At 41.3% G+C, this 26346-nt stretch overlaps 1 protein-coding gene and 1 long non-coding RNA gene across 3 annotated transcripts in view; one reads left to right on the forward strand and one right to left on the reverse strand.

The window, feature by feature from the left end:
- Positions 1–6412, forward strand: part of LOC146676647 (protein NLRC3-like) — a 145970-nt gene extending 139558 nt beyond the window's left edge. The window contains exons 1-2 of one of the 2 annotated variants that reach the window (XM_085402107.1): positions 4084–4496; positions 4638–6412. In XM_085402107.1, the coding sequence (XP_085258233.1) occupies positions 4289–4496; positions 4638–6412 (1983 nt within the window). In that variant the 5' untranslated portion in view covers positions 4084–4288. Of the gene's footprint in view, positions 1–4083; positions 4497–4637 lie in introns of those variants that run through there. The other variant, XM_085402106.1, reaches the window with a different exon arrangement.
- LOC146676653 (uncharacterized) overlaps positions 1–26346 on the reverse strand; it is a 448379-nt gene that overhangs the window by 68624 nt on the left and 353409 nt on the right. The gene's annotated exons all lie outside the window — the stretch shown is intronic.

Raw genomic sequence — 26346 nt, forward strand, 5'->3', positions numbered from 1 at the left:
AGAACCTGGACCTGAACCCAGCTGTGTTTCCTTAAAGAGCAACGAGTCGAAGGATGTTGTTGTAAAATTTAACAAAAGACTGTTATGTGACAAAGAGTAAGTACATTATTTTTATGAGATTGTTCATCATGTCTTTAATTTAATATTTCCAGTTTTTCCTTCCTGTCTCATGAAGCTGTGACATTTATTCTTTTTCTTTTAGGATCAATAAGAGGCCAGAATCTCCTGGACCTGAACCCAGCTGTGTTTCCTTAAAGAGCAACGACTCGAAGGATGTTGGTGTAAACTTTAAAGGCTGTTCTTCTGCTGCTGAGAGGTAATCTGTGTCTAGATGTTGTTCCTGACTCTGTGTTTTTGAATAAATCCTCATGTTTAATATCAGCTCAGCTCTTTTTCACACATTTCTATGTTGGTATGTGAAGCGGTGTGTGTTGGAGTGTTTCCACAAACACAGCAGTCAGAGTGGAAAGAGTGGATGTTGTAGGAGGTGTTTGTGTAGTGAAGAGGCTGAGTGTCTGTAGGACTCCAGCTGCTCCAGCAGGTGTCTCCTTTGTGCTTTGCTTCAAACACAGTGTAGGGAGGAGCTTCCACTCAGGTGTTTCAGGTGTTGCTGGATGGAGGAGGACAAATAGTTTTTCCCTTCAGTGACACTTCAGCAGCTCAATGTTCTGGGAGATGTTTGTCTTTATGAAGGTTTATGGATTCTTGTTCTTACTTTGGTGAAACTGAGCAATACATTTTCCATCTAACATTTAAAGTAAATTTCCAGGTGAATAAAAGATCTGCAGCTGCAGCCTCTGTGATGTTTCACAGTCTGAAAGTAACAAATTCAACCAGAGTTCAAACAAAGGCTTAATATACGTGTGTGTTTGATATAATGCCAACAAGTACAAATAGGTGTTCTTACAGGTCTTAATCACAGAGGTCTGATAAGTCTGGTGACTTTCACACTCAGCAATTTTGCTGCCTTTTATTTTATATTGGCCTTTTTAAAGCCCTTCAAAGTCTCCCACATTCATACACAGCTTTTAACACCAAACTCCTTTACAGTCCTTCTCCTCTCACACACGATCACACGACTGATTTGTCTGCAGCAGCTGTGTTACTGCTAGTATTTTATTATGTGTGTAATCTCCTCATATTGTTCCTGTGGTTTAGTTTGACTTCCTTCTGCAAACTCAGCTGCTCTGTTGCTGATACACGTCTCCATGAATATGATTGATCAGATGCTGTCAACACCATGTGTTTCATGTGAGCGCTCAGCTGAAACCCTGGGTTGACTTATCGAGTTAATAACAAGCTTCACGTGACTGTGAATGCTAAAGTGAATCAGATAAAGGAAAGAGACCCTGCTAATGTTGGACTCACTTCTTAGTGTAGATCCCAGGAGGAAGTTCAACATAGCCATTCTTTGTGCTAGCTCGACCAAACCTGAGAGCACAGTGCAGGATAATGATCATCATCTGTCTCTGTCAAGGACATTTAAAATCCACAAATAACAAACATAATTATATTTGATCATTAAAAATGATGATTAAACAAAGTCTCAAACATACTTAAGTAGAAGGACTGATGTTTGTGTTAAAATACCCTCTTAAAGGTGAAATAATGATTCAACTTCTTTACTCAAGTAAAGGTAAAAGAGTCCAGGCTCTGAAATGTACTCACAGTATTAAAGTAAAAACGCCATCTTTGAAGGAAATTTCTGCCAGTTTTTGTGCAAAGTTACCTGAATTTCTACCTCCAACATTAATATGAGAAAATTATCTGAACTTTTATTCTAATGAATTTAATCAGCTTGAACATTTTGTAGCACAAAAGTAGAAAAAACCCAAAGGGAATCAAAAATAGCTCCGTTTGCTGTTGCCTGCATTGTAGATGGGCGGCTTTGCCTCAACACCTAAACAGGAAAATGAGTTTAGTCAAGTATTAAAGTGGGATTGAAGAGGTGAGGAAACCAGAGATCAGGTGTTGTGGTGCAGCATTAAGATAAGATGGGGCCTGATTATTTAAGACCTTGTATGTGAGGAGCAGCCAATGAAGGGAAGCCAAAACAGGAGAAATCTGCTCTCTCTTTCTAGTCCCTGTCAGGACTCTTGCTGCAGCATTTTGGATTAGCTGAAGGCTTTTCAGGGAGTTTTTAGGACATCCTGATAATAATGAATTACAGTCGTCCAGCCTGGAAGTAATAAATGCATGAACTAGTTTTTCAGCGTCACTCTTTTTAGCATTTTTTAACAACAAGCTTCTATCTATTAGGGCTCTTGTCTCGCCGACTGCTGCCTCAGATCCGAGTCTTTCTCCTGTGTGCTCAGCTGTCTTAGAGCAGTTTGATCCTGTTTCCCTTAATGACTTGACTGCGGTAGTTCGTAACCTAAGATCATCACACTGCCCCTCTGATTGTCGCCCCCCAACTACTCTTTCAAGGATTGTCAGGTTGGAGATTGGCCTATAATTAGCTAAGACAGCTGGGTCTAGGGATGCTTTTTAAGTAAAGGTTTAACTACAGCCAGCTAGGGATGGGTACCGTTTAGATTTGAAAACCTGCTAAATCAGAATCAGTTGCTGATGACGGCTTTTTTCTTTTCCATCAATCACGTATAATCTTAACTCAAAGTGAACATAGACTTGATTGCTCAGATCAGCCAATTCAAAATGCTAATTCAATCAACTCTGAGTTCATGGCTAGACTCAGTTTGTTGGCCCTGCACCTTAAAACTATTTCCTGTTTGTCTCTCGTGTTTTTTGGATATTGTTTTCACATCTTATGTCCCGGCTAGCGGGGCGAGCCATGTTGAATTTAATAAAGGACCCAAGATGCAGACACTGCTGTGAAGTGAGTGAGCTTTATTGAAACGGTGAAGTGCAGTGGAGATGGCCTGTGCAGAAGCTAAGATAACCTCTACTGAAAAAACTACAAAACTAACCTGAAACCTTAAACGGAGACACGGGGAGACAACACAGACGAACCAGCAACAAGCAGGAGAAAACAAAGGGCTCATATACACAAAAGAGCCATCAGGGAATGAGAAAAGGGAGACACAGCAGGATTCATTGGACATAACCAGACAAGGGGAAGCAAAAGTAGACACACTAACATAGGACATGGCACTGTCAAAATAAAACAGGAAGTGAACACAGAGACACAATACTAACACAGTACAGAGGGAACACAGAAACCAAAACCTCAGAACTAGAAAATCTTAATCAGAATGAAATTGTAACAAAAGACAATAACAATCAAAACAAAACTACTGAGTCCACAGACTCGGGACATACATCGGCTCAAACTGTGGTCATAAATATTTTGTACTTGTAAATCAGACTGTGTAGTTGTGAACTGAGTTTTGTAACATTGTGAAACAAAATATCTGGAAAGTTTATGTTTTTGCGTTCATTGATTTGTGTGTGTAAAAATGTAAAAATGTAATAAATGTAAGAAACATTAGAACTACTTTTGCTGACACAAAGTTTGGCGAGCACTGCAAGTTATCCCTTTAAACCAGTCACTGATATAAAGAGAGCACCTTGTTCCAGGGCATCTGAGCATGCAGGGAAAGCTTTATGCAGGAGATGGTAAGAGCTGTTGGGACTAAAGAAACTGAGCAGAAAACTACAGACATCTGGAAACTGAGTTGTTAATTCTCAGTGGGATCAGCAGGACTAGCAAAGCTCCACCATGACAGTCATCTGATTGACTGAACCCATCCAAACATCACTTCATGGACCTTTAGCTTGTGTCTGTGTGTGGACAGACATAACATGAGCTAATTATACATTACTCCTCCACAGAGTGGACCAGCAGAGAGCAGAGGTTTCCACTGGTCAGTCTGCACAGCAGCATCAAACACACCTGGACTCTGTGGTTATGGTTTGTAGTACTACGTTTACATTTGTTCTTTTCAGTCACCTCTATGCTGCACTTTGTGGACCAGAGGATTGTCAGTGTGTCCAACATAAGTCAGAGTTTGGGCTCCATGATTTCAGTCAGATTGGGGTGACTGTAGCTCAGGAGGGGAGCAGGTCAGCTACTAGTTAGGTTTGTGAATCAAACCCTGGCTGGCAAATGTACTGGGTAACGTACTAAACCCAAGCTGCCCTCTGATGCATCCATCAGAGTGTGAAAGAAAGTATTTAAGCATAGAACAATGTGCTTGGTTGAATGAGGCATGTTGTATAAATGCTTTGTGTGCACAGAGTATCAAAGAGAGCTATATAAGAACCAGTCCATTTACCACTGGGTAATTCATATAGTCTTCTTTTCCAGCGGCTGGAGGACAACATCACCATGTTTGTGAAGAACGAGCTGAAGAAGATCCAGAAGCTTCTGAGTCCAGATCACCCAGAAACTTTAAAGAGCCAGATGGAGGATGAGGAGATGTTTGAAGGTGAGGATGAAGATGAAAGAAAGAGCTGCAGAGAAGCATTTCTGAAGATCACACTCCACTTCTTGAGGAGACTTAAGCAGCATGAGATGGCTGACCATCTGCAGAGCAGTAAGAGAATTTCTCTAAAGACTGAATATTGATCTTTCCTAATAGCTCAAGAAATGGACCAATAGACATTCATCCTTTCAGGGTACTGAAAGGCTATGATATTTATTATATAATATTTTTTTCTGAATTTCTTACCTTCAGAAATATTTGCTCCACTCTGTAAACGTGAACTTAAAGCCCAACTGAAGAAGAAGTTCCAGTGTGTGTTTGAGGGCATCGCTAAAGCAGGAAGCCCAACCCTCCTGAATCAGATCTACACAGAGCTCTACATCACAGAGGGAGGGACTGCAGAGGTCAATGATGAACATGAGGTCAGACAGATTGAAACAGCATCCAGGAAACCAGACAGACCAGAAACAACAATCAGACAAGAAGACATCTTTAAAGCCTCACCAGGAAGAGACGAACCAATCAGAACAGTGCTGACAAAGGGAGTGGCTGGCATTGGGAAAACAGTCTTAACACAGAAATACAGCCTGGACTGGGCTGAAGACAAAGCCAACCAGGACATCCAGTTCATATTTCCATTCACTTTCAGAGAGCTGAATGTGCTGAAAGAGGAAAAGTTCAGCTTGGTGGAACTTGTTCATCACTTCTTTACTGAAACCAAAGGATCAGGAATCTGCAGGCTTGAAGACTTCCAGGTTGTGTTCATACTTGATGGTCTGGATGAGTGTCGACTTAATTTGGACTTCAACAAAACTAAAATCCTGACAGAAACCAGAAAGTCCACCTCATTGGATGAGCTGCTGACAAACCTCATCAGAGGGAACCTGCTCCCTTCTGCTCGCCTTTGGATAACAACACGACCTGCAGCAGCCAATCAGATCCCTCCTTGGTGTGTCGACATGGTGACAGAGGTCAGAGGGTTCACTGACCCACAGAAGGAGGAGTACTTCAGGAAGAGATTCAGAGATGAGGAGCAGGCCAGCAGGATCATCTCCCACATCAAGAAAGCTCGAAGCCTCCACATCATGTGTCACATCCCAGTCTTCTGCTGGATCACTGCTACAGTTCTGGAGGATGTGCTGGAAACCAGAGAGGGAGGAGAGCTGCCCAACACCCTGACTGAGATGTACATCCACTTCCTGGTGGTTCAGGCCAAAGTCAAGAGGATCAAATATGATGGAGGAGCTGAGACAGATCCACACTGGAGTCCAGAGAGCAGGAAGATGATTGAGTCACTGGGAAAACTGGCTTTTGATCAGCTGCAGAAAGGAAACCTGATCTTCTATGAACCAGACCTGACAGAGTGTGGCATCGATATCAGAGCAGCCTCAGTGTACTCAGGAGTGTTCACACAGATCTTTAAAGAGGAGAAACAACTGTACCAGGACAAGGTGTTCTGCTTTGTTCATCTCAGTGTTCAGGAGTTTCTGGCTGCTCTTCATGTCCACCTGACCTTCATCAACTCTGGACTCAATCAGCTGGAAAAACAACAAACAAGCTCTGAGACAGAGAAATACTTCTACCAGTGTGCTGTGGACAAGGCCTTACAGAGCCCCAATGGACACCTGGACTTGTTCCTTCGTTTTCTCTTGGGTCTGAAGACTAATCAAACTCGTTTGCAAGGCCTCATGACACAAACAGGAAGTAGCTCACAGACCAATCAAGAAGCAGTTCAGTACATCAAGGAGAAGCTCAGTGAGAATCTGTCTGCAGAGAAAAGCATCAATCTGTTTCACTGTCTGAATGAACTGAATGATCGTTCTCTAGTGGAGGAGATCCAACAGTCCCTGAGATCAGGAAGTCTCTCCACAGATAAACTGTCTCCTGCTCAGTGGTCAGCTCTGGTCTTCATCTTACTGTCATCAGAAAAAGATCTGGATGTGTTTGACCTGAAGAAATACTCTGCTTCAGAGGAGGCTCTTCTGAGGCTGCTGCCAGTGGTCAAAGCCTCTAAAAAAGTTCTGTAAGTTATGAAGTTTTTATTATTTAATTTGGTTGGTATGTTATGGAAAACACACTGCCATGAACTTCTGTTTTGTTTTTGTCAAAATCACTGTAATATAATCACTGTACCTTTATATACACGTGACTTGTATTAATGCTGCTGCCCTCTTGTGGCTAAAGTGTAATTATGTTCTTGTTATTAGGGAGGATTTGAGAGTAACATGCCAAGTGAGTCAGCACCTTCGCTTTAGCTTAAAAAATCCAAATTCTTATGTCATCAGTTATAGTTGCATGTATTCATTATCATAACTTAACCTTTAATATTGATGTCTTAAAATTATTTTGAGTAAACTAATGTTAAGGTTCAAATATTGGGGAAGGAGAGTACAAACAACCATCGTCCAGAACTTGGTCAAACGATTTTAATGAAATACACGCGTGGGAAGACCAGCTCCGTTCGCAGACCGGGCTGATCTCCGACTTAATCAAAGCATAAACAGATATTTTATACCATCAGGGCTTGAATTTAATGACGCCCCCTCATACGTCACAAACAGAATATATGCATACGTCAAATCAAAACCACAATGACTTTTAACACAGTTTAAAAGAACATTATCTCCTATCTTCATGGCAGGTACTTCCTGTCACTGCCGGATGCTCGCTTATCATCTTGACACATCAGCAGCAGTTCTGCGACAAACTGCTCTTTTGCAACCCCGAGCAAAACATGATTAAACTTCCACCTATAAATGATTCTCTTTAACTAAGTGTGTGTCTCAAACCTGCAACTTCCTGTCAGCCTGCAACTTAGTCTTTCTGAAAGACACACACTGTTTAAACATCTGAATGCAATATCAATTCTGTAGATTATATTATTAATGCAATGGTAATGATGATGATTATTAACAATAGCAGCAAAATATCTCTCCAATCTCAATACTCCCTCTCTCGACCTCTGGAACACCAGAGGTCACAATACATTGTGTTGGGTCACTCCTCAGCCCACTCAGCTGCTTCCATGTCCATCCATGGCATCATGGACATCGGGGTCACCACTCCCGCTCTGACCCTCTCTAGCCGTCCTCTGGCTCAGCAAATCAGACAACCTCATGTCATCTAAGTGGTCCAGTAATAAACACCAGCTCCCCCTCGAGAACACTCCATGCGTAAGATTAGGTTTTTTCTGCGTCCCTCTCTTGTGGTCCATCATGCCTCGGGCCTCCAGGATCCTCACCCCCCTGTGGTCGCCGAGATCTTCTGTAAAGCAAACCAAACACCTTTTCCTGCACCTCCCTAACTTATCATCTTTGGGACTCTTTAATCAAAAGCCTGATCCTAATTATCTTCTTGACTTATTGACTTGTATTTATATATATTCTTCAACGTTACTCATCATTTTAAAACTCTTAAAACGCTGCTTTCACGTCCCTGCGTGCGTTTCCTGTTGCTTGCCTTATCTAATCATCAACATCCTGTACACAGAAGTCTCGCTGCTGCAAGGCCTCCACTCTGACCTAGAATCTCCTTTCACAAGAAAATCATTATAAGCGCCTATTCTACTAAAAGATCCAAAAAAACAACCACTTTAATCAATTAAGTTTAAACATATAAGCAATTACTCCTGCATACATTTTATCACAGCTAAACGCTGCCTTGAAACAACTCCTGTGTGTTAACACTAACTTCATTTTAAAACTCACATTTCCTATGTTATAACCTGTTTTTGGTATAGCCTTTTTATTTCATCTTGCTCCTTTGATGTAACAATACCTTCTCATTCTAGTTTATCAGACTTAACCAAAATATATGCTTTCCTTCCTTTGGTCCTTCTCTAAAGCAAGAAACTCCTATTCAGTTCCTCTTTTCTGTCACTTGTTACAGGGTCAGCTCAAGTTCAGTTAAACGCTAAATTAATTTGAGGCCTTTTGCCTGGAATCAATACTGTCATGTGTGTTTATGGACTCTATATGTCTGTAAGCGTGTGCAATCCTTCAATAACTCATATCATCCTCACAGTAGATTGGCTAATCATAGCGCTAGCCAAAGGCTCGTGACCCACAAGAGACGAATTGAGCCACAACTCCCTTAAAGGCACAAAATGCAATATGTATAAAAAGTCATTTCTACGTATAAGCTCTCCCCTTTATCCTAAAAATAAATCTATGTAATATCTGTATGTGTGTCTTCTATTCATTAATGTAATTGTCAGTTATTTTCTCTCTTTATTTTACCTTCTTTTTGTTTACCTCTTTGTTTGTGACGTGGACATCCCTAAACCATCCTGAGTTCCGGCTTCAATTTCAACCCAATTGTACCCTCTATTCTCGCAGTCGAACTCGTCTGGGCTTCACCTTCCCACTGGCCCCTGTGCCCTTCTCTTAGTGTCCTTTGTTGTCTTGTGATCCCCAGCAAACACAGTCTGTTTCTTCTCTGTTTCTTCTCCGTTGCTCTTTTCAGTATTTTCCTTTTAGATTAAATCCCAGCCTGGCAAAATATCCCATTCAGTGTCTTTAAACAGTTATGTCACACTGTTCTTACCAGCCTGCAGTTCACCGTGCATTTTCCATCACGTGCTTTTCTTCCATGCTGCTGCTGGTATCGTCAGTGTAGTTTCAGTTGCACTGTCTTTTGCCTGCTGTTAATTCTTGAAGTCCACGATGTTCTGTCGGTCTTCATCAGGAGATTAACTGTCCTATGAGCTTCTTCTCAGGATCGGGACAAGTGGGAGGTCAAGCTGTAAAATTTTAAGCCAAAATCTGGCCTGTTTTCCTCCCAATTCTGTTAATCAATGGTTTTGTACTCAAGATTCTAGGTTGAAAGAAGTCCACCTGTATTGACACACTAAAGCATACAATTAATATCCTTTTCATTTCTTTTCTTAAAACCTCCATTTGCTTCATCTGCCTGGAGTTTAACTCGTATGTTTCTCTCTCTGTGTGCTCACTTGTCACAGTCAGTTCCTTTTATGGGCATGCAAAGTTCCTGTCACACACACCATTTCCTGTCAACCTTGCAGCTGCTCAGAACCATATTTTCTGTTTCTATCTCTCCTGTTTTGTTTTTTTTACAGGCTAATAAAACTCTTGTTTTACTAAGTCTTGATCTAAAACAATTCACCCTTATTTCACGCACACACTTCTAAATATACTAAATTCTTTGCGTTTGTCAGATCGTCTCACACACACACCGCCTTTTCTCTCACACTTCCACTTCTGCACTCACTCTACTATCAACTTTCATAGTGTTATTATTATTTATTATTTTGTACAAATCACACCCAATCACTCAAAACCTGCTACTCACAGCATTCACACACTTAAACTGTGACAAGAGTTGAGGAATATACTCACAACACGCTTTCCTAAGAGTATTTCAGACATGCCTTTCATAATCAGAAAGAGCAAGTCAAAGAAAACAATTGAAACCTCTATTAATTCTCACAGCACACACATAGAATAGAAAAAATAAAACACACCAGCATTTATTGCTGATGAGAGGTTACTCCTAAAAGTAATATGTTAGTCTTAAATATATACAGTGCACTCACTATATTTATATATCAAAACTCAGTCAATTACTATACATCCACTACAGCAACTCAAAACTTTATTTATAGCCCTCTAATGAACATAAATGGCGTCTTAAACACACACTCAACAATGTTTGCAGCAGTATTTGTAAAACCAACTGTGGTTTAAACAGTTCACTGCTGACTAATTTGCATTTTCACACTCACACACACACAGTCTAAAAATAGCTCCAGCACTGCCTCAGACTCCTTTCACACAGAGATCTCTTATTTTATATTACAAAGACGTCTTATATTTACAACCACTGTCACATCTGTCAGCTTTAGCGCCTAAACAATTTCGACAAATTTAAGTTAACGGTCCAACCGATAAAGTCCAACTTTTTTGTGATCAATTAACCAGTATCTGTCCAACAGTTTCTGGCCTCATCTCTAAAATCCCTAACTCAATTTAAAAGCGTCAACCAACCCAAACTTTGCCTGAAGCTCTATTTTTGGCATTTCACAGCCAAGGCTTACCCCGAAGTTTTAAGTTAAAGTTACACGCCCGAAGTCCAACTTCTGCTGGCCAAAAAAGCGCAGACTACCGTTCCAAACGGTAAGGAGACTCTAACTCCTAGTTATTCTGGAGTGCCCCAAGCTCCACAGTGACCAACTGACTATCCCTCTTCGAGGACAATGCCTAAGCGTCCTTGGCATTGGCAAGCGTTACCTCTGAGCACTGCGCTTCCTATCAGTCCAACTGACGTTCTTGAATAATTAATAATACTTTGGAACAACAGTAAAACAGCCAAAAAAGTGTAAGACTGAAGCAGGTCCAACCTTATAACCAATACGGGCTCCACCCCAAACAATAACCAAATTCCCTAATATACTAAAATCACTCAGCAGTCCAACTGCTTTCCACGGTCCAACCGTATTAAATCCTTTAGCGGTCCAACCGCATTCAATCATTTTTAGCAGTCCAACTGCATTAAATCCTCAGTACTGTCATGAGATTCTCATCAAAATCAAAGCAGACATTCCCCAGTAATTTCAGTGAGTAGACTTTAATTTGTAATGTCCAATTTGGCACACTTTGGAAATAATTCAACAGGTAGTGCCTTACCTTTGGATAAGCGGCTTAGAACAACAATGAGAAAAAGAGAGCTGATTATTAGCTCATCAAAACACAAAACAAAATCACAATGAATTATCGGTTAATTTCATTTAAAATAATTCATTAAGTATTTATGTACAATTCAAATTAGTTAATTACATATTTTGTTGGTTTGTTTTCTATTTTAATTATTTTACTGACACATTTAATGAATTATTTAATGATGTATTTATTTAATTCACGTTGCTACTCCTGGCCCTGCATCGCTGTTCATAAATACATTTTATTTGTCAGCTTCACCCATCAAAGTCAGGGGGCGGGGTTAATGCTGATCAAGTCAAAACCATTGCTTTGGTCTGGTGGGCGTTCTTTTAGTGGGCTTTTCTCAATACTAAGTAGGCCTACACACCAGGGTTTGGACATGTGTGGACCCAAACTATACTTTTACCCTTTTTTGTGTGTCACCAAATACACTTTAATATTTTCTAGACAACAATGTAGTGGCATAATCTTTAACCTCTTTTGGCTCCAAACAGAAGTGACAGACTTGAGCAGGGTTCATTTAAAGGCTGACAGAAGTGGAGTGGTGACGGGGAGATGTTTGACAGGACAGTGTTTCAGCCTCCACAGGTTCATGTTGTGCTCCATCAGTCAGTGAAGATGAAGTCAGTGCTGACCAGGCTGTAGAGTGTGTGAGGGATGTGAATGAGGATGATGAAGATCTGATGATAGCAGATAAAAACAGGCTGCAGAGACTTTGAGCCATACAGGGCACACAGTGTGTGTACAGAACAGCTGAAATCATTATGGAGGCCTCACTGGAATATGGAAGCATCACAGTACAGCTTCAGTGAAGCATTAAAGTCTCTGATATGAGATGAGAAATGAAGCAGCCAGAGCTTTTTCATGAGTGGAAACCCACTGTGACTGTGAGCTGCTGCTACAGCCTCCAGATTAGCCAGCAGCTCATCCTGCTCAACATTTCCTCACCAACTTTAATGGAAGTGTGATGTTTTCAGCTGGAGTGATGGTCAGGGTGGCCTCCCTCTCCTCTTCTTCTCCTCTTTCATTTGTAAAGCCACTTCTGCTGCTTTCATTCATTTGGAAGTCCTGTAGCTGAGTTTGGGAGAGACTAACAGCCTCGACAGCAGAGGGGAGAAAGGCTGTAACACCACCACTTTACTCTGTTCTACCTGTCACATCATTTTATCAGGAAACAAATATGCTCATGTTTTTACTATGTTTGTCTTGAAGATGTAAGAAGATCACATGGTGCTTTTTATTATTGTGTTGGTTTGTTTCCTCTCTCTTGGATGGAGCCCAGCTGTGCGTGGCCCCTGGGCCTGTGGTCAGAGTGTGTGCTGGATAATCCGGCCCAGGATGAGGCCAAACTGACATGGGATGAAATGTCTGTCACATAATTGAGCTTAGTGTAGTTTCATTTCTGCACAATTTAAAAACAACCAAAACTTTGTTCTGTCTTTTCTATGTTATACTGTAGACTTTCTTTGATACTGTGTCCAAAAGGAGCAGCTTTTACTTTGAAGGGGAGGCGTCTCTGTTTCCTCTTCAGGTTGGATGATGGAAGCAAATTAGTAGCTGTGTCCCAAAACGTCGGCTGCATCCTCCAGAGGCTGCATTTGAAGGCCGATTACGTCACAGCCAGGCGATGAAGGCTGTCCGTATTTGTCGACTCCTTCAAATGTGCCCGACAAATGCGTCCTTCATTTCCCCGAATTTGAAGGATTCGTCGGGTGTGTCCTTCGTGGCCCACCATATCCCAGAATTCATAGCGCGGCCCAGCCAAATTTCAGCTGCCAACAATGGCGGCTGCTACTAAGTTTTCAAATTACTCTTATTAATCTTTCTGGGTCACAAAATAAACTTTTAACATATTTTCAGGCGAGAAAGTAGCTGTGTAAACTTCAAATATCTGCTTGGTTTATCAAGACATCACATATTTGCAAAAGTGTGCCGACGTTTTCGGAGACGTCTGTTACCCACCCGCTCGCTAGCAAGCCGGGGGGTTCAATGGTCATTCCAGCCGGCGAGAGCAGCGGACGCCCAGCTTCATCGTTTTCAGACCCCGCTCTTTCGCTACTCAGGTGAAACACGATATATAAGTCACTCGGATAACTTAAAAATGTAATTGTTTGCCTTTTTTCTGTGTTTTATTTGTTCCGGAGTAAATCGGTTTGGCTGAGATCAAAGTTCCTCCGGGATTTTCACACAGCTGAATAAACGTTAAACAGGAAACTGATTAAACAGAAGTGTGAGACGGTCGAGAATTTACGCCAGTGTCCTGTTATATTTTAGATAGCAAGGAGCAGACGGCCGAGTTTATTAAACTCCACCAACACAGCGGTGACGCAAATCTGAAGGCTAGACCGTCCCATTTCACAGCCTCGCACTTCCAGCCTTTTCGGTCTTTGAAGGACCCGGCCCACGTAGACCGCGAATACCGGGTCCTCCGAAGGATGCAGCCGACGTTTTGGGACACAGCTAGTGTGCGATGTTCTTTCAGTGTTGCACTTTGTAGACGCTCCCTGAGCACTGGTCTCACAGCCAGCTGCACATAGAGACCAGTGTTGTTAGTCCAGGTCAGAAGATGACTTGTTGGAATGAAAATGAGCTTGTAGTTTGTCTGCTTTAATAATGTGACTGGAAAAAGGTGTTGGACTTCAAATATGTCCATTTCTTTCACACTTCACCTTTAAAAGTGAAGCCTTGTGGTTCCTGGAAGGAAAAACACGACTTTTTCAAGTCTTTGTCCTGTTTTTATGATAAATGTACGACTTTAATGTGAAACATTCAGAGTTTTTTCTCTTGTTGTGTTTGTTTGAAGCTGCTTCCTGTTGGCTTTAGCATGTTTTTAGAGGGGGGGGGGGGTTGTTTACCTCCGATGGGTGCTCTTTTTCGCTTCCGTTGCGTACGCCTTGAGTGCCGGTCCGAGTCTGATACAGGTATGTCGTCATGCCCCATGTGCAGTGTTGGTGCCCAGTCTGGATTTGTTACATCCATTTCATATGCTGGTTTGCCTGCAATAATGCCAAATCATAAGCTACTCAGTCGACATGATGTGGTTCTGTAGCATCACACATTAGCATGTTTTATCTCATTATCTATGACCTCAGCACATTGAAAATAACACTAAAAGCCTTTCAAGAGTGATATGAATTAATTTAGAACTCACCGGAAAGAAAATGCCGTGAGCAAACCAACAAAAAGCTGGGGATTGCAGAGAACTCGATATCCGCTCGTCTCACCGCTGCAATCCAAGCCTGACGTCTTTGTTTAGTAATATCGGATACATGGGATCCCTCACGTTGCCTCCAGGATGGAAAACGATGAAAAGAGAGCCCGTTATCCAGCTTCTTGCCTTCACGATCGTGTGATCTAACGTTGCAACCGACAACACAACACGTACGATCCATAGCTGAAATGGTATCCTTTGGCTGGCCTACTGTCATGGCGGAAGGGGGCATGGCCCATCTCCCGTGACATCACGCTCCAAAGCCCTATAGGTGGGAAAATGTACCATGTCGACCAATCAAAAATGATATGGAAACATGACATTTGGTTGTTTAGCAAAAGGGGGAAGTTTTAGGAGTGACCGGCAAGAGAGAGCGAGTGAGCGAAAGAGAGAGAGAGTTTTGATACGTGAGAGATTTGTGACGTTTACCGTGTTTGGTCTCAAGTTAGTTTGTTGTCTTGTGTATTTAGTGTGTAGCTGTTGTTTTGTTTTGTGTGTCAGTTCTACTAGTGATCGTCACAGTTGCTGCCTTAAAGCCAACAAAGGCAGATTGCAGTGTAAACGCTGAGTGACACACCTGCTGTCAGACCTGCAGGTTTATCCCTGTGCTGTTCTCATATGTGTTAGAGTGACACAAACTATTGTTTGACACCTGATTGTTCTGTAAATAGTTTGAAATGATTATATGAAAAACGTCTGAGCCTTGGCTGCATTTTTTGGTAAATAGTACCATATAACTTTGTTGTTTGCAAAACGTGTGCGTATTTTTAAAAATGTACAATCTCTATTTGCATTTCAAGTTATGAAGATGATTCGTTAAACATGTGTGTGGTTTTTACAGTCAAAATATCACTTTCTACGTGTATTTTAAATTTTGTCTGAATTTAGATAAATTGTGCTGATACAGTTGGTCAAAATGAGAAAATAACAGATTGGCAAGATAAACTGTTTTTAAAGGTAAAATATAGAGGCCACATCAAAAGTAGTCAAGAAGGGTTAAAGGCTAAAAGCAAAGTTGTCACTGTTGGGTCTGTGTTTCCACAAGCCCCGCTAATTCTAGAGACTTATTCATCATGAAGAAAACAAGACAGTCGATGGATCGATTATTTGCGCAAGGGAGGCCTCGTCTGTGTCCACCACGAAAATGACCACAGATCTGACCTCCTGCTACCTTTTATTGGGAGACAGTTCACACAAAACACGTCAGAACAAAGCCACGCCCCCTTTGTTCTAAGACAAAGCATTTTATGTATATGTGTGAACTTCTGTAAGAGTGTGTGTGTGTGTGTGTGTGTGTGTGTGTGTGTGTGTGTGTGTGTGTGTGTGTGTGTGTGTGTGTCAGACCTCCTGCTGACCAAAGAGTCGTAAACCCAGGAAGTTTACATCAAAAGAAACAGATCTTCCAGATAGGATGTATCTACAATAAAACCTCCCCCAGCACAGAGTGGTTGGAGAGGTGGCCAGGATCAAAGGAATGGCTTTGATCCTACTGCTTGAACTAAGACTGTACAAATTTAAGAAACACAATGGCAACATTCAACAATTAGACTTAACAGTCACCAAGTACTGTTTATATTTGTGTGTATTGCTGCAGCTTTTTTGAGTATTAATTTGGTGCCTTTGTGTGAAATAATGGTATTGTGAGTGATCCATATAGTCACAAAGAATAGCCACTTGTTTCTGTGCTACCAAAGTTCCCCGGCTTTCATTCAAAATGTGTTTATCGTCAGCACCTGCACATTAAACTACTTAAACATTATAAATGTCTTCAAGCTCACACTGAGGCCTGTGGGGTACTATCAGCCACTGAGACAGTACACACATTTATATGTGTTTGTATATGAATATTTCATACTTTAAGACTGCCTGTTTATTTAAGGGAGATGAACAAAATACATTGGAATTGTACAAAATAATATCATGGATGATAAATTAAATAGATTTTAAGTAGATGCTTGTGCATTCTTAAAGTCTTATATGTTGAACTGAACTATGTGATCTGTTCAAAGCCTTAATCTTAATTTGAAGTGAAATGTGCATTTTGAGTTTATACACTATGTATATAAGGCGACCGTTTCCTTTTGCAGTATTTTTGTGTGGTGTACTTTTCTATGTCTTAACAAAAGGGGAACAAAGGTGTTTAAGTTCACCTAGGATGATGTGTTTTAATTTTCACATGGTCTTGCTTGAATTTGACCCTGACAAAGGCGTATGAACTCTGTCAGCTGTTTGGAGTTTCCATTTTCTAAACTTCTACATTCTGAACCTTCTTCAGCTCTGAACAGATGATGAAACACTGAATGATTTCAAGCTCACACTTTGTCTAATAAGCTTACATCTTTCATTCTTTATACAGATTGATCAACTGTGGTTTGTCAGAGATCAGCTGTGATTATCTGGCAGCAGCACTGAAGTCCAACCCCTCCCATCTGAGACAGCTGGACCTGAGCATCAACTACAAGCTGCAGGATTCAGGAGTGAAGCATCTGTGTGGTTTCCTGGAGAGTCCAGGATGTGGACTTGAAACTCTGAGGTCAGTCAGCATGTTTTAGTTGTGCTGAGATGAATATGATGTGAAAGTTGTGCTGACACTAAACTGCAGACATCAGGCTGATATTATACTGATCCACACTGAGGATCTTCATGGTAAAGTCTGTTTTCTTCTTCTCTGGTTTAGTCCATTGACTGCAGCAGAACAATGTTCACATTTCAAACAGTGAGACTCAACGTATGGCCCGCGGCCCACACGCGGCCTGCCCACCTTTCCTGATTCAGAGAGAGGGGACCCTGATTAACTGTGTAGTGTTCTTCCTCACAGTTCTAAGTATCAGACACAACAATGAATAATCCACAGCTGACTGTCTTTAGCAGGTCAAAGGTCACGGCACACAGCAGGCAGTGGGAAATATTATAACTCTGATCATTTATCAGCACATATCCATATGTATAAAAACAAAGCTGACACTGTGAGACTTGATCAGAGGTGTGATCATCACAGCAGAGGCCTTTGTGTCAAAGTCACTGAGGATCAAACAGAAACACATGAAGCAGATTTTCCTGTTCTGGCTTTTTATAGCAGATAACCTTCAAAATATTCTGCAGTCCATCAAAAACTGAAGCAAACCATGAATCAACATGTGAACATGAGCTGATGCTGCTGAAGTGAAGCAAAGTTACAGAGGTTTGATTACAGACACAGCTGAGAGTTTGTAATCTGTCATCATTTTAAAAGGTTTACATTTCTTCAGTATATCCACATTTGCAGCTGCTACCTCAACCTCCACTTGTCCAACACAACTGCTGTCCACTGCCTCCATGACATTGTGATGTTGCTGTTGGTCTTCTGTCAGATCTTCATCAATCACTTCTGCACGGGGCACACCTTCAGACTCTGCAGCTGCATAACGAAAGCCTGTAAGATAAAATTAGACATAAGGTAAATGTACACCAATATTCCAATGACAGGTGTGTGATTCATCTGGAAGTTATGTGCGGATTAGTGTACAGTGATAGCAATTTAGTATGTTTTTAGAGGGGGGGGTTGTTTACCTCCGATGGGTGCTCTTTTTCGCTTCCGTTGCGTACGCCTTGAGTGCCGGTCCGAGTCTGATACAGGTATGTCGTCATGCCCCATGTGCAGTGTTGGTGCCCAGTCTGGATTTGTTACATCCATTTCATATGCTGGTTTGCCTGCAATAATGCCAAATCATAAGCTACTCAGTCGACATGATGTGGTTCTGCAGCATCACACATTAGCATGTTTTATCTCATTATCTATGACCGCAGCACGTTGAAAATAACACTAAAAGCCTTTCAAGAGTGATATGAATTAATTTAGAACTCACCGGAAAGAAAATGCCGTGAGCAAACCAACAAAAAGCTGGGGATTGCAGAGAACTCGATATCCGCTCGTCTCACCGCTGCAATCCAAGCCTGACGTCTTTGTTTAGTAATATCGGATACATGGGATCCCTCACGTTGCCTCCAGGATGGAAAACGATGAAAAGAGAGCCCGTTATCCAGCTTCTTGCCTTCACGATCGTGTGATCTAACGTTGCAACCGACAACACAACACGTACGATCCATAGCTGAAATGGTATCCTTTGGCTGGCCTACTGTCATGGCGGAAGGGGGCATGGCCCATCTCCCGTGACATCACGCTCCAAAGCCCTATAGGTGGGAAAATGTACCATGTCGACCAATCAAAAATGATATGGAAACATGACATTTGGTTGTTTAGCAAAAGGGGGAAGTTTTAGGAGTGACCGGCAAGAGAGAGCGAGTGAGCGAAAGAGAGAGAGAGTTTTGATACGTGAGAGATTTGTGACGTTTACCGTGTTTGGTCTCAAGTTAGTTTGTTGTCTTGTGTATTTAGTGTGTAGCTGTTGTTTTGTTTTGTGTCAGTTCTACTAGTGATCGTCACAGTTGCTGCCTTAAAGCCAACAAAGGCAGATTGCAGTGTAAACGCTGAGTGACACACCTGCTGTCAGACCTGCAGGTTTATCCCTGTGCTGTTCTCATATGTGTTAGAGTGACACAAACTATTGTTTGACACCTGATTGTTCTGTAAATAGTTTGAAATGATTATATGAAAAACGTCTGAGCCTTGGCTGCATTTTTTGGTAAATAGTACCATATAACTTTGTTGTTTGCAAAACGTGTGCGTATTTTTAAAAGTGTACAATCTCTATTTGCATTTCAAGTTATGAAGATGATTCATTAAACATGTGTGTGGTTTTTACAGTCAAAATATCACTTTCTACTTGTATTTTAAATTTTGTCTGAATTTAGATAAATTGTGCTGATACAGTTGGTCAAAATGAGAAAATAACAGATTGGCAAGATAAACTGTTTTTAAAGGTAAAATATAGAGGCCACATCAAAAGTAGTCAAGAAGGGTTAAAGGCTAAAAGCAAAGTTGTCACCAAGTACTGTTTATATTTGTGTGTATTGCTGCAGCTTTTTTGAGTATTAATTTGGTGCCTTTGTGTGAAATAATGGTATTGTGAGTGATCCATATAGTCACAAAGAATAGCCACTTGTTTCTGTGCTACCAAAGTTCCCCGGCTTTCATTCAAAATGTGTTTATCGTCAGCACCTGCACATTAAACTACTTAAACATTATAAATGTCTTCAAGCTCACACTGAGGCCTGTGGGGTACTATCAGCCACTGAGACAGTACACACATTTATATGTGTTTGTATATGAATATTTCATACTTTAAGACTGCCTGTTTATTTAAGGGAGATGAACAAAATACATTGGAATTGTACAAAATAATATCATGGATGATAAATTAAATAGATTTTAAGTAGATGCTTGTGCATTCTTAAAGTCTTATATGTTGAACTGAACTATGTGATCTGTTCAAAGCCTTAATCTTAATTTGAAGTGAAATGTGCATTTTGAGTTTATACACTATGTATATAAGGCGACCGTTTCCTTTTGCAGTATTTTTGTGTGGTGTACTTTTCTATGTCTTAACAAAAGGGGAACAAAGGTGTTTAAGTTCACCTAGGATGATGTGTTTTAATTTTCACATGGTCTTGCTTGAATTTGACCCTGACAAAGGCGTATGAACTCTGTCAGCTGTTTGGAGTTTCCATTTTCTAAACTTCTACATTCTGAACCTTCTTCAGCTCTGAACAGATGATGAAACACTGAATGATTTCAAGCTCACACTTTGTCTAATAAACTTACATCTTTCATTCTTTATACAGATTGTGGGGCTGTGATTTGTCAGAGATCAGCTGTGATTATCTGGCAGCAGCACTGAAGTCCAACCCCTCCCATCTGAGAGAGCTGGACCTGAGCTCCAACAACAACCTGCAGGATTCAGGAGTGAAGCATCTGTGTGGTTTCCTGGAGAGTCCAGGATGTGGACTTGAAACTCTGAGGTCAGTCAGCATGTTTTAGTTGTGCTGAGATGAATATGATGTGAAAGTTGTGCTGACACTAAACTGCAGACATCAGGCTGATATTATACTGATCCACACTGAGGATCTTCATGGTAAAGTCTGTTTTCTTCTTCTCTGGTTTAGTCCATTGACTGCAGCAGAACAATGTTCACATTTCAAACAGTGAGACTCAACGTATGGCCCGCGGCCCACACGCGGCCTGCCCACCTTTCCTGATTCAGAGAGAGGGGACCCTGATTAACTGTGTAGTGTTCTTCCTCACAGTTCTAAGTATCAGACACAACAATGAATAATCCACAGCTGACTGTCTTTAGCAGGTCAAAGGTCACGGCACACAGCAGACAGTGGGAAATATTATAACTCTGATCATTTATCAGCACATATCCATATGTATAAAAACAAAGCTGACACTGTGAGACTTGATCAGAGGTGTGATCATCACAGCAGAGGCCTTTGTGTCAAAGTCACTGAGGATCAAACAGAAACACATGAAGCAGATTTTCCTGTTCTGGCTTTTTATAGCAGATAACCTTCAAAATATTCTGCAGTCCATCAAAAACTGAAGCAAACCATGAATCAACATGTGAACATGAGCTGATGCTGCTGAAGTGAAGCAAAGTTACAGAGGTTTGATTACAGACACAGCTGAGAGTTTGTAATCTGTCATCATTTTAAAAGGTTTACATTTCTTCAGTATATCCACATTTGCAGCTGGTACCTCAACCTCCACTTGTCCAACACAACTGCTGTCCACTGCCTCCATGACATTGTGATTTTGCTGTTGGTCTTCTGTCAGATCTTCATCAATCACTTCTGCACGGGGCACACCTTCAGACTCTGCAGCTGCATAACGAAAGCCTGTAAGATAAAATTAGACATAAGGTAAATGTACACCAATATTCCAATGACAGGTGTGTGATTCATCTGGAAGTTATGTGCGGATTAGTGTACAGTGATAGCAATTTAGTATGTTTTTAGAGGGGGGGGGGGGGGGGTTGTTTACCTCCGATGGGTGCTCTTTTTCGCTTCCGTTGCGTACGCCTTGAGTGCCGGTCCGAGTCTGATACAGGTATGTCGTCATGCCCCATGTGCAGTGTTGGTGCCCAGTCTGGATTTGTTACATCCATTTCATATGCTGGTTTGCCTGCAATAATGCCAAATCATAAGCTACTCAGTCGACATGATGTGGTTCTGCAGCATCACACATTAGCATGTTTTATCTCATTATCTATGACCTCAGCACATTGAAAATAACACTAAAAGCCTTTCAAGAGTGATATGAATTAATTTAGAACTCACCGGAAAGAAAATGCTGTGAGCAAACCAACAAAAAGCTGGGGATTGCAGAGAACTCGATATCCGCTCGTCTCACCGCTGCAATCCAAGCCTGACGTCTTTGTTTAGTAATATCGGATACATGGGATCCCTCACGTTGCCTCCAGGATGGAAAACGATGAAAAGAGAGCCCGTTATCCAGCTTCTTGCCTTCACGATCGTGTGATCTAACGTTGCAACCGACAACACAACACGTACGATCCATAGCTGAAATGGTATCCTTTGGCTGGCCTACTGTCATGGCGGAAGGGGGCATGGCCCATCTCCCGTGACATCACGCTCCAAAGCCCTATAGGTGGGAAAATGTACCATGTCGACCAATCAAAAATGATATGGAAACATGACATTTGGTTGTTTAGCAAAAGGGGGAAGTTTTAGGAGTGACCGGCAAGAGAGAGCGAGTGAGCGAAAGAGAGAGAGAGTTTTGATACGTGAGAGATTTGTGACGTTTACCGTGTTTGGTCTCAAGTTAGTTTGTTGTCTTGTGTATTTAGTGTGTAGCTGTTGTTTTGTTTTGTGTGTCAGTTCTACTAGTGATCGTCACAGTTGCTGCCTTAAAGCCAACAAAGGCAGATTGCAGTGTAAACGCTGAGTGACACACCTGCTGTCAGACCTGCAGGTTTATCCCTGTGCTGTTCTCATATGTGTTAGAGTGACACAAACTATTGTTTGACACCTGATTGTTCTGTAAATAGTTTGAAATGATTATATGAAAAACGTCTGAGCCTTGGCTGCATTTTTTGGTAAATAGTACCATATAACTTTGTTGTTTGCAAAACATGTGCGTATTTTTAAAAGTGTACAATCTCTATTTGCATTTCAAGTTATGAAGATGATTCGTTAAACATGTGTGTGGTTTTTACAGTCAAAATATCACTTTCTACTTGTATTTTAAATTTTGTCTGAATTTAGATAAATTGTGCTGATACAGTTGGTCAAAATGAGAAAATAACAGATTGGCAAGATAAACTGTTTTTAAAGGTAAAATATAGAGGCCACATCAAAAGTAGTCAAGAAGGGTTAAAGGCTAAAAGCAAAGTTGTCACCAAGTACTGTTTATATTTGTGTGTATTGCTGCAGCTTTTTTGAGTATTAATTTGGTGCCTTTGTGTGAAATAATGGTATTGTGAGTGATCCATATAGTCACAAAGAATAGCCACTTGTTTCTGTGCTACCAAAGTTCCCCGGCTTTCATTCAAAATGTGTTTATCGTCAGCACCTGCACATTAAACTACTTAAACATTATAAATGTCTTCAAGCTCACACTGAGGCCTGTGGGGTACTATCAGCCACTGAGACAGTACACACATTTATATGTGTTTGTATATGAATATTTCATACTTTAAGACTGCCTGTTTATTTAAGGGAGATGAACAAAATACATTGGAATTGTACAAAATAATATCATGGATGATAAATTAAATAGATTTTAAGTAGATGCTTGTGCATTCTTAAAGTCTTATATGTTGAACTGAACTATGTGATCTGTTCAAAGCCTTAATCTTAATTTGAAGTGAAATGTGCATTTTGAGTTTATACACTATGTATATAAGGCGACCGTTTCCTTTTGCAGTATTTTTGTGTGGTGTACTTTTCTATGTCTTAACAAAAGGGGAACAAAGGTGTTTAAGTTCACCTAGGATGATGTGTTTTAATTTTCACATGGTCTTGCTTGAATTTGACCCTGACAAAGGCGTATGAACTCTGTCAGCTGTTTGGAGTTTCCATTTTCTAAACTTCTACATTCTGAACCTTCTTCAGCTCTGAACAGATGATGAAACACTGAATGATTTCAAGCTCACACTTTGTCTAATAAACTTACATCTTTCATTCTTTATACAGATTGTGGAACTGTGGTTTGTCAGAGATCAGCTGTGATTATCTGGCAGCAGCACTGAAGTCCAACCCCTCCCATCTGAGACAGCTGGAGCTGAGCTCCAACAACAAGCTGCAGGATTCAGGAGTGAAGCATCTGTGTGGTTTCCTGGAGAGTCCACGATGTGGACTTGAAACTCTGAGGTCAGTCAGCATGTTTTAGTTGTGCTGAGATGAATATGATGTGAAAGTTGTGCTGACACTAAACTGCAGACATCAGGCTGATATTATACTGATCCACACTGAGGATCTTCATGGTAAAGTCTGTTTTCTTCTTCTCTGGTTTAGTCCATTGACTGCAGCAGAACAATGTTCACATTTCAAACCTTCAAAGAAGAAGAAAAATCCTCCACTGGATAATTCACTGTGAAACTCTCCAACTTTTCATTCCACCTTAAAGTCTGTCTGACACTGAAATCCAAAGCAAAATGTGCGTTTGCTTTACAGACAGCAGTCCAACACAAACATACACACATCATCCAAAACACAGTCCAACATCCAAATCTCCTCCACTGCCAGCATGAATGATGGGAAAGAGAAGGAGGAACACTCTGACATTCAGGGTTAGAATGAGTTTCATGAAGCAGACTGTGAAGATCAAAGCTGCATTAGAAAGCTTACATGAATGAATGAGTGGACAGAAGTGGACAGAGATCATCTGAAGCACTTCAAAGGCTTTAAATCAGCACATTTCTCTTTATTCTTTATCAACTCTGTTAGTTTCTCTCAGTTTTCTGTGGAATGAAGCTAACAGCAGGCTAATAAGATGCTGACCAATAGGTTTCTATTAAAGGTTGTAATTTGTATATGAAAAAGTGCTTTGGCTCAGCAGGGATCAGCTTACAGGTAGAATACAGCTGCTGGATGGGATTAGCATGTCATAGCTATCTACCAAACTGCTAACTGGGGGATTTCAGGCCATCTATGGATCATTTTTGCTAACTGTTTATTCAGCTTAGGCTCACAGGGCTGCAGCCTGTGCCCTAGCTGTCATAGGGCAAGAGGCGTGGTCCACCTGCACAGGTGAGCAGTCCATCACAGGGCCAACAGAGAGAGACAGAGAAGCACTCTCTCACATCCACACCTACAGCCAATTTAGAAGCACCAATGAACCTAAGCAGCATTTCATTGGACTGTGGGAGAACATCCAACCTCCACAGAAAGGCCAACAAGCTTCAACCTACAACCTTCTTGCTTTAAGGCACTAGTGCGAACCACTTTTCCCCATTTCAGCCCAAATCCTGCATCTTCCTGTTTCTGACTCCAGGCCAGCTCCACTAACACTTTCTCATCAGACACTGCCACCTAGTGGAGGAAGTCTTAGTTCCATTTGAAGCTCCAGATGACAGTTAGTTCCTTTACAAAGAGGTGGAGGTGGTGGGGCCACAGCACCATCATCACTGAGTGCCATAGGACACTTAACCTTTGTTTCCATATGCTGGGAACTTCCTGTTGTTCCAAGGAGGACTGGAAAATGTGTGAAAATCACCCAGTCAGTTCCTCACAGCACACTTCAATCATTTCCCTCCCACAGCATCAGGACCAGGGCTTTTTCTCTCTTTGGTCCCACTAAGAGATTTCCACACAAACACCTCATCAGTGGGACTCTCAGAGCTACCAGCCCTTTGCTACAATCACAAAGCTCTTCATTGAAATCAATGATATCAAAGCTGGAATCAAATGAGTCCAAGTCTTCTGCTGATTCAGCATCACATTCATCTTTGCTCCTTGTTCTGCATCCCCACCATGGACTTCATTCCTTTCCAAGCCAGCCTTGAGTGTCCTTTATTCAGCTCATCCTCTGCTTTACTTTTACACCTGATTTTAGCTGCTTTATCTCTCTTTCAACAAGTTTCTGTGCCTCAATCTTTTTCTTCTCTCCCTCATAACAAGACAGCTTCTTCTGCCTGAGAACATGTTGGAGTGATTTACTAATCCAGGGCTGCTTATTGGGGAAAATACTTCCTGTTTCCAAAGTAATCCCCATTTTTCCCAGAAAGAAATGTATGTAGAAATCGATGATCTAAGTGAGAACATGAGCCTTTAACAATAGCAGCAAAATATCTCTCCAATCTCAATACTCCCTCTCTCGACCTCTGGAACACCAGAGGTCACAATACATTGTGTTGGGTCACTCCTCGGCCCACTCAGCTGCTTCCATGTCCATCCATGGCATCGTGGACATCGGGGTCACCACTCCCGCTCTGATCCTCTCTAGCCGTCCTCTGGCTCAGCAAATCAGACAACCTCATGTCATCTAAGTGGTCCAGTAATAAACACCAGCTCCCCCTCGAGAACACTCCATGCGTAAGATTAGGTTTTTTCTGCGTCCCTCTCTTGTGGTCCATCATGCCTCGGGCCTCCAGGATCCTCACCCCCCTGTGGTCGCCAAGATCTTGTGTAAAGCAAACCAAACACCTTTTCCTGCACCTCCCTAACTTATCATCTTTGGGACTCTTTAATCAAAAGCCTGATCCTAATTATCTTCTTGACTTATTGACTTGTATTTATATATATTCTTCAACGTTACTCATCATTTTAAAACTCTTAAAACGCTGCTTTCACGTCCCTGCATGCGTTTCCTGTCGCTTGCCTTATCTAATCATCAACATCCTGTACACAGAAGTCTCGCTGCTGCAAGGCCTCCACTCTGACCTAGAATCTCCTTTCACAAGAAAATCATTATAAGCGCCTATTCTACTAAAAGATCCAAAAAAACAACCACTTTAATCAATTAAGTTTAAACATATAAGCAATTACTCCTGCATACATTTTATCACAGCTAAACGCTGCCTTGAAACAACTCCTGTGTGTTAACACTAACTTCATTTTAAAACTCACATTTCCTATGTTATAACCTGTTTTTGGTACAGCCTTTTTATTTCATCTTGCTCCTTTGATGTAACAATACCTTCTCATTCTAGTTTATCAGACTTAACCAAAA

This window comes from Rhamphochromis longiceps, linkage group LG3, assembly GCF_057381845.1.
Source record: "Rhamphochromis longiceps isolate RC_006_pf linkage group LG3, R_longiceps_female_GT1.1, whole genome shotgun sequence".
Lineage (NCBI taxonomy): Eukaryota > Metazoa > Chordata > Actinopteri > Cichliformes > Cichlidae > Rhamphochromis > Rhamphochromis longiceps.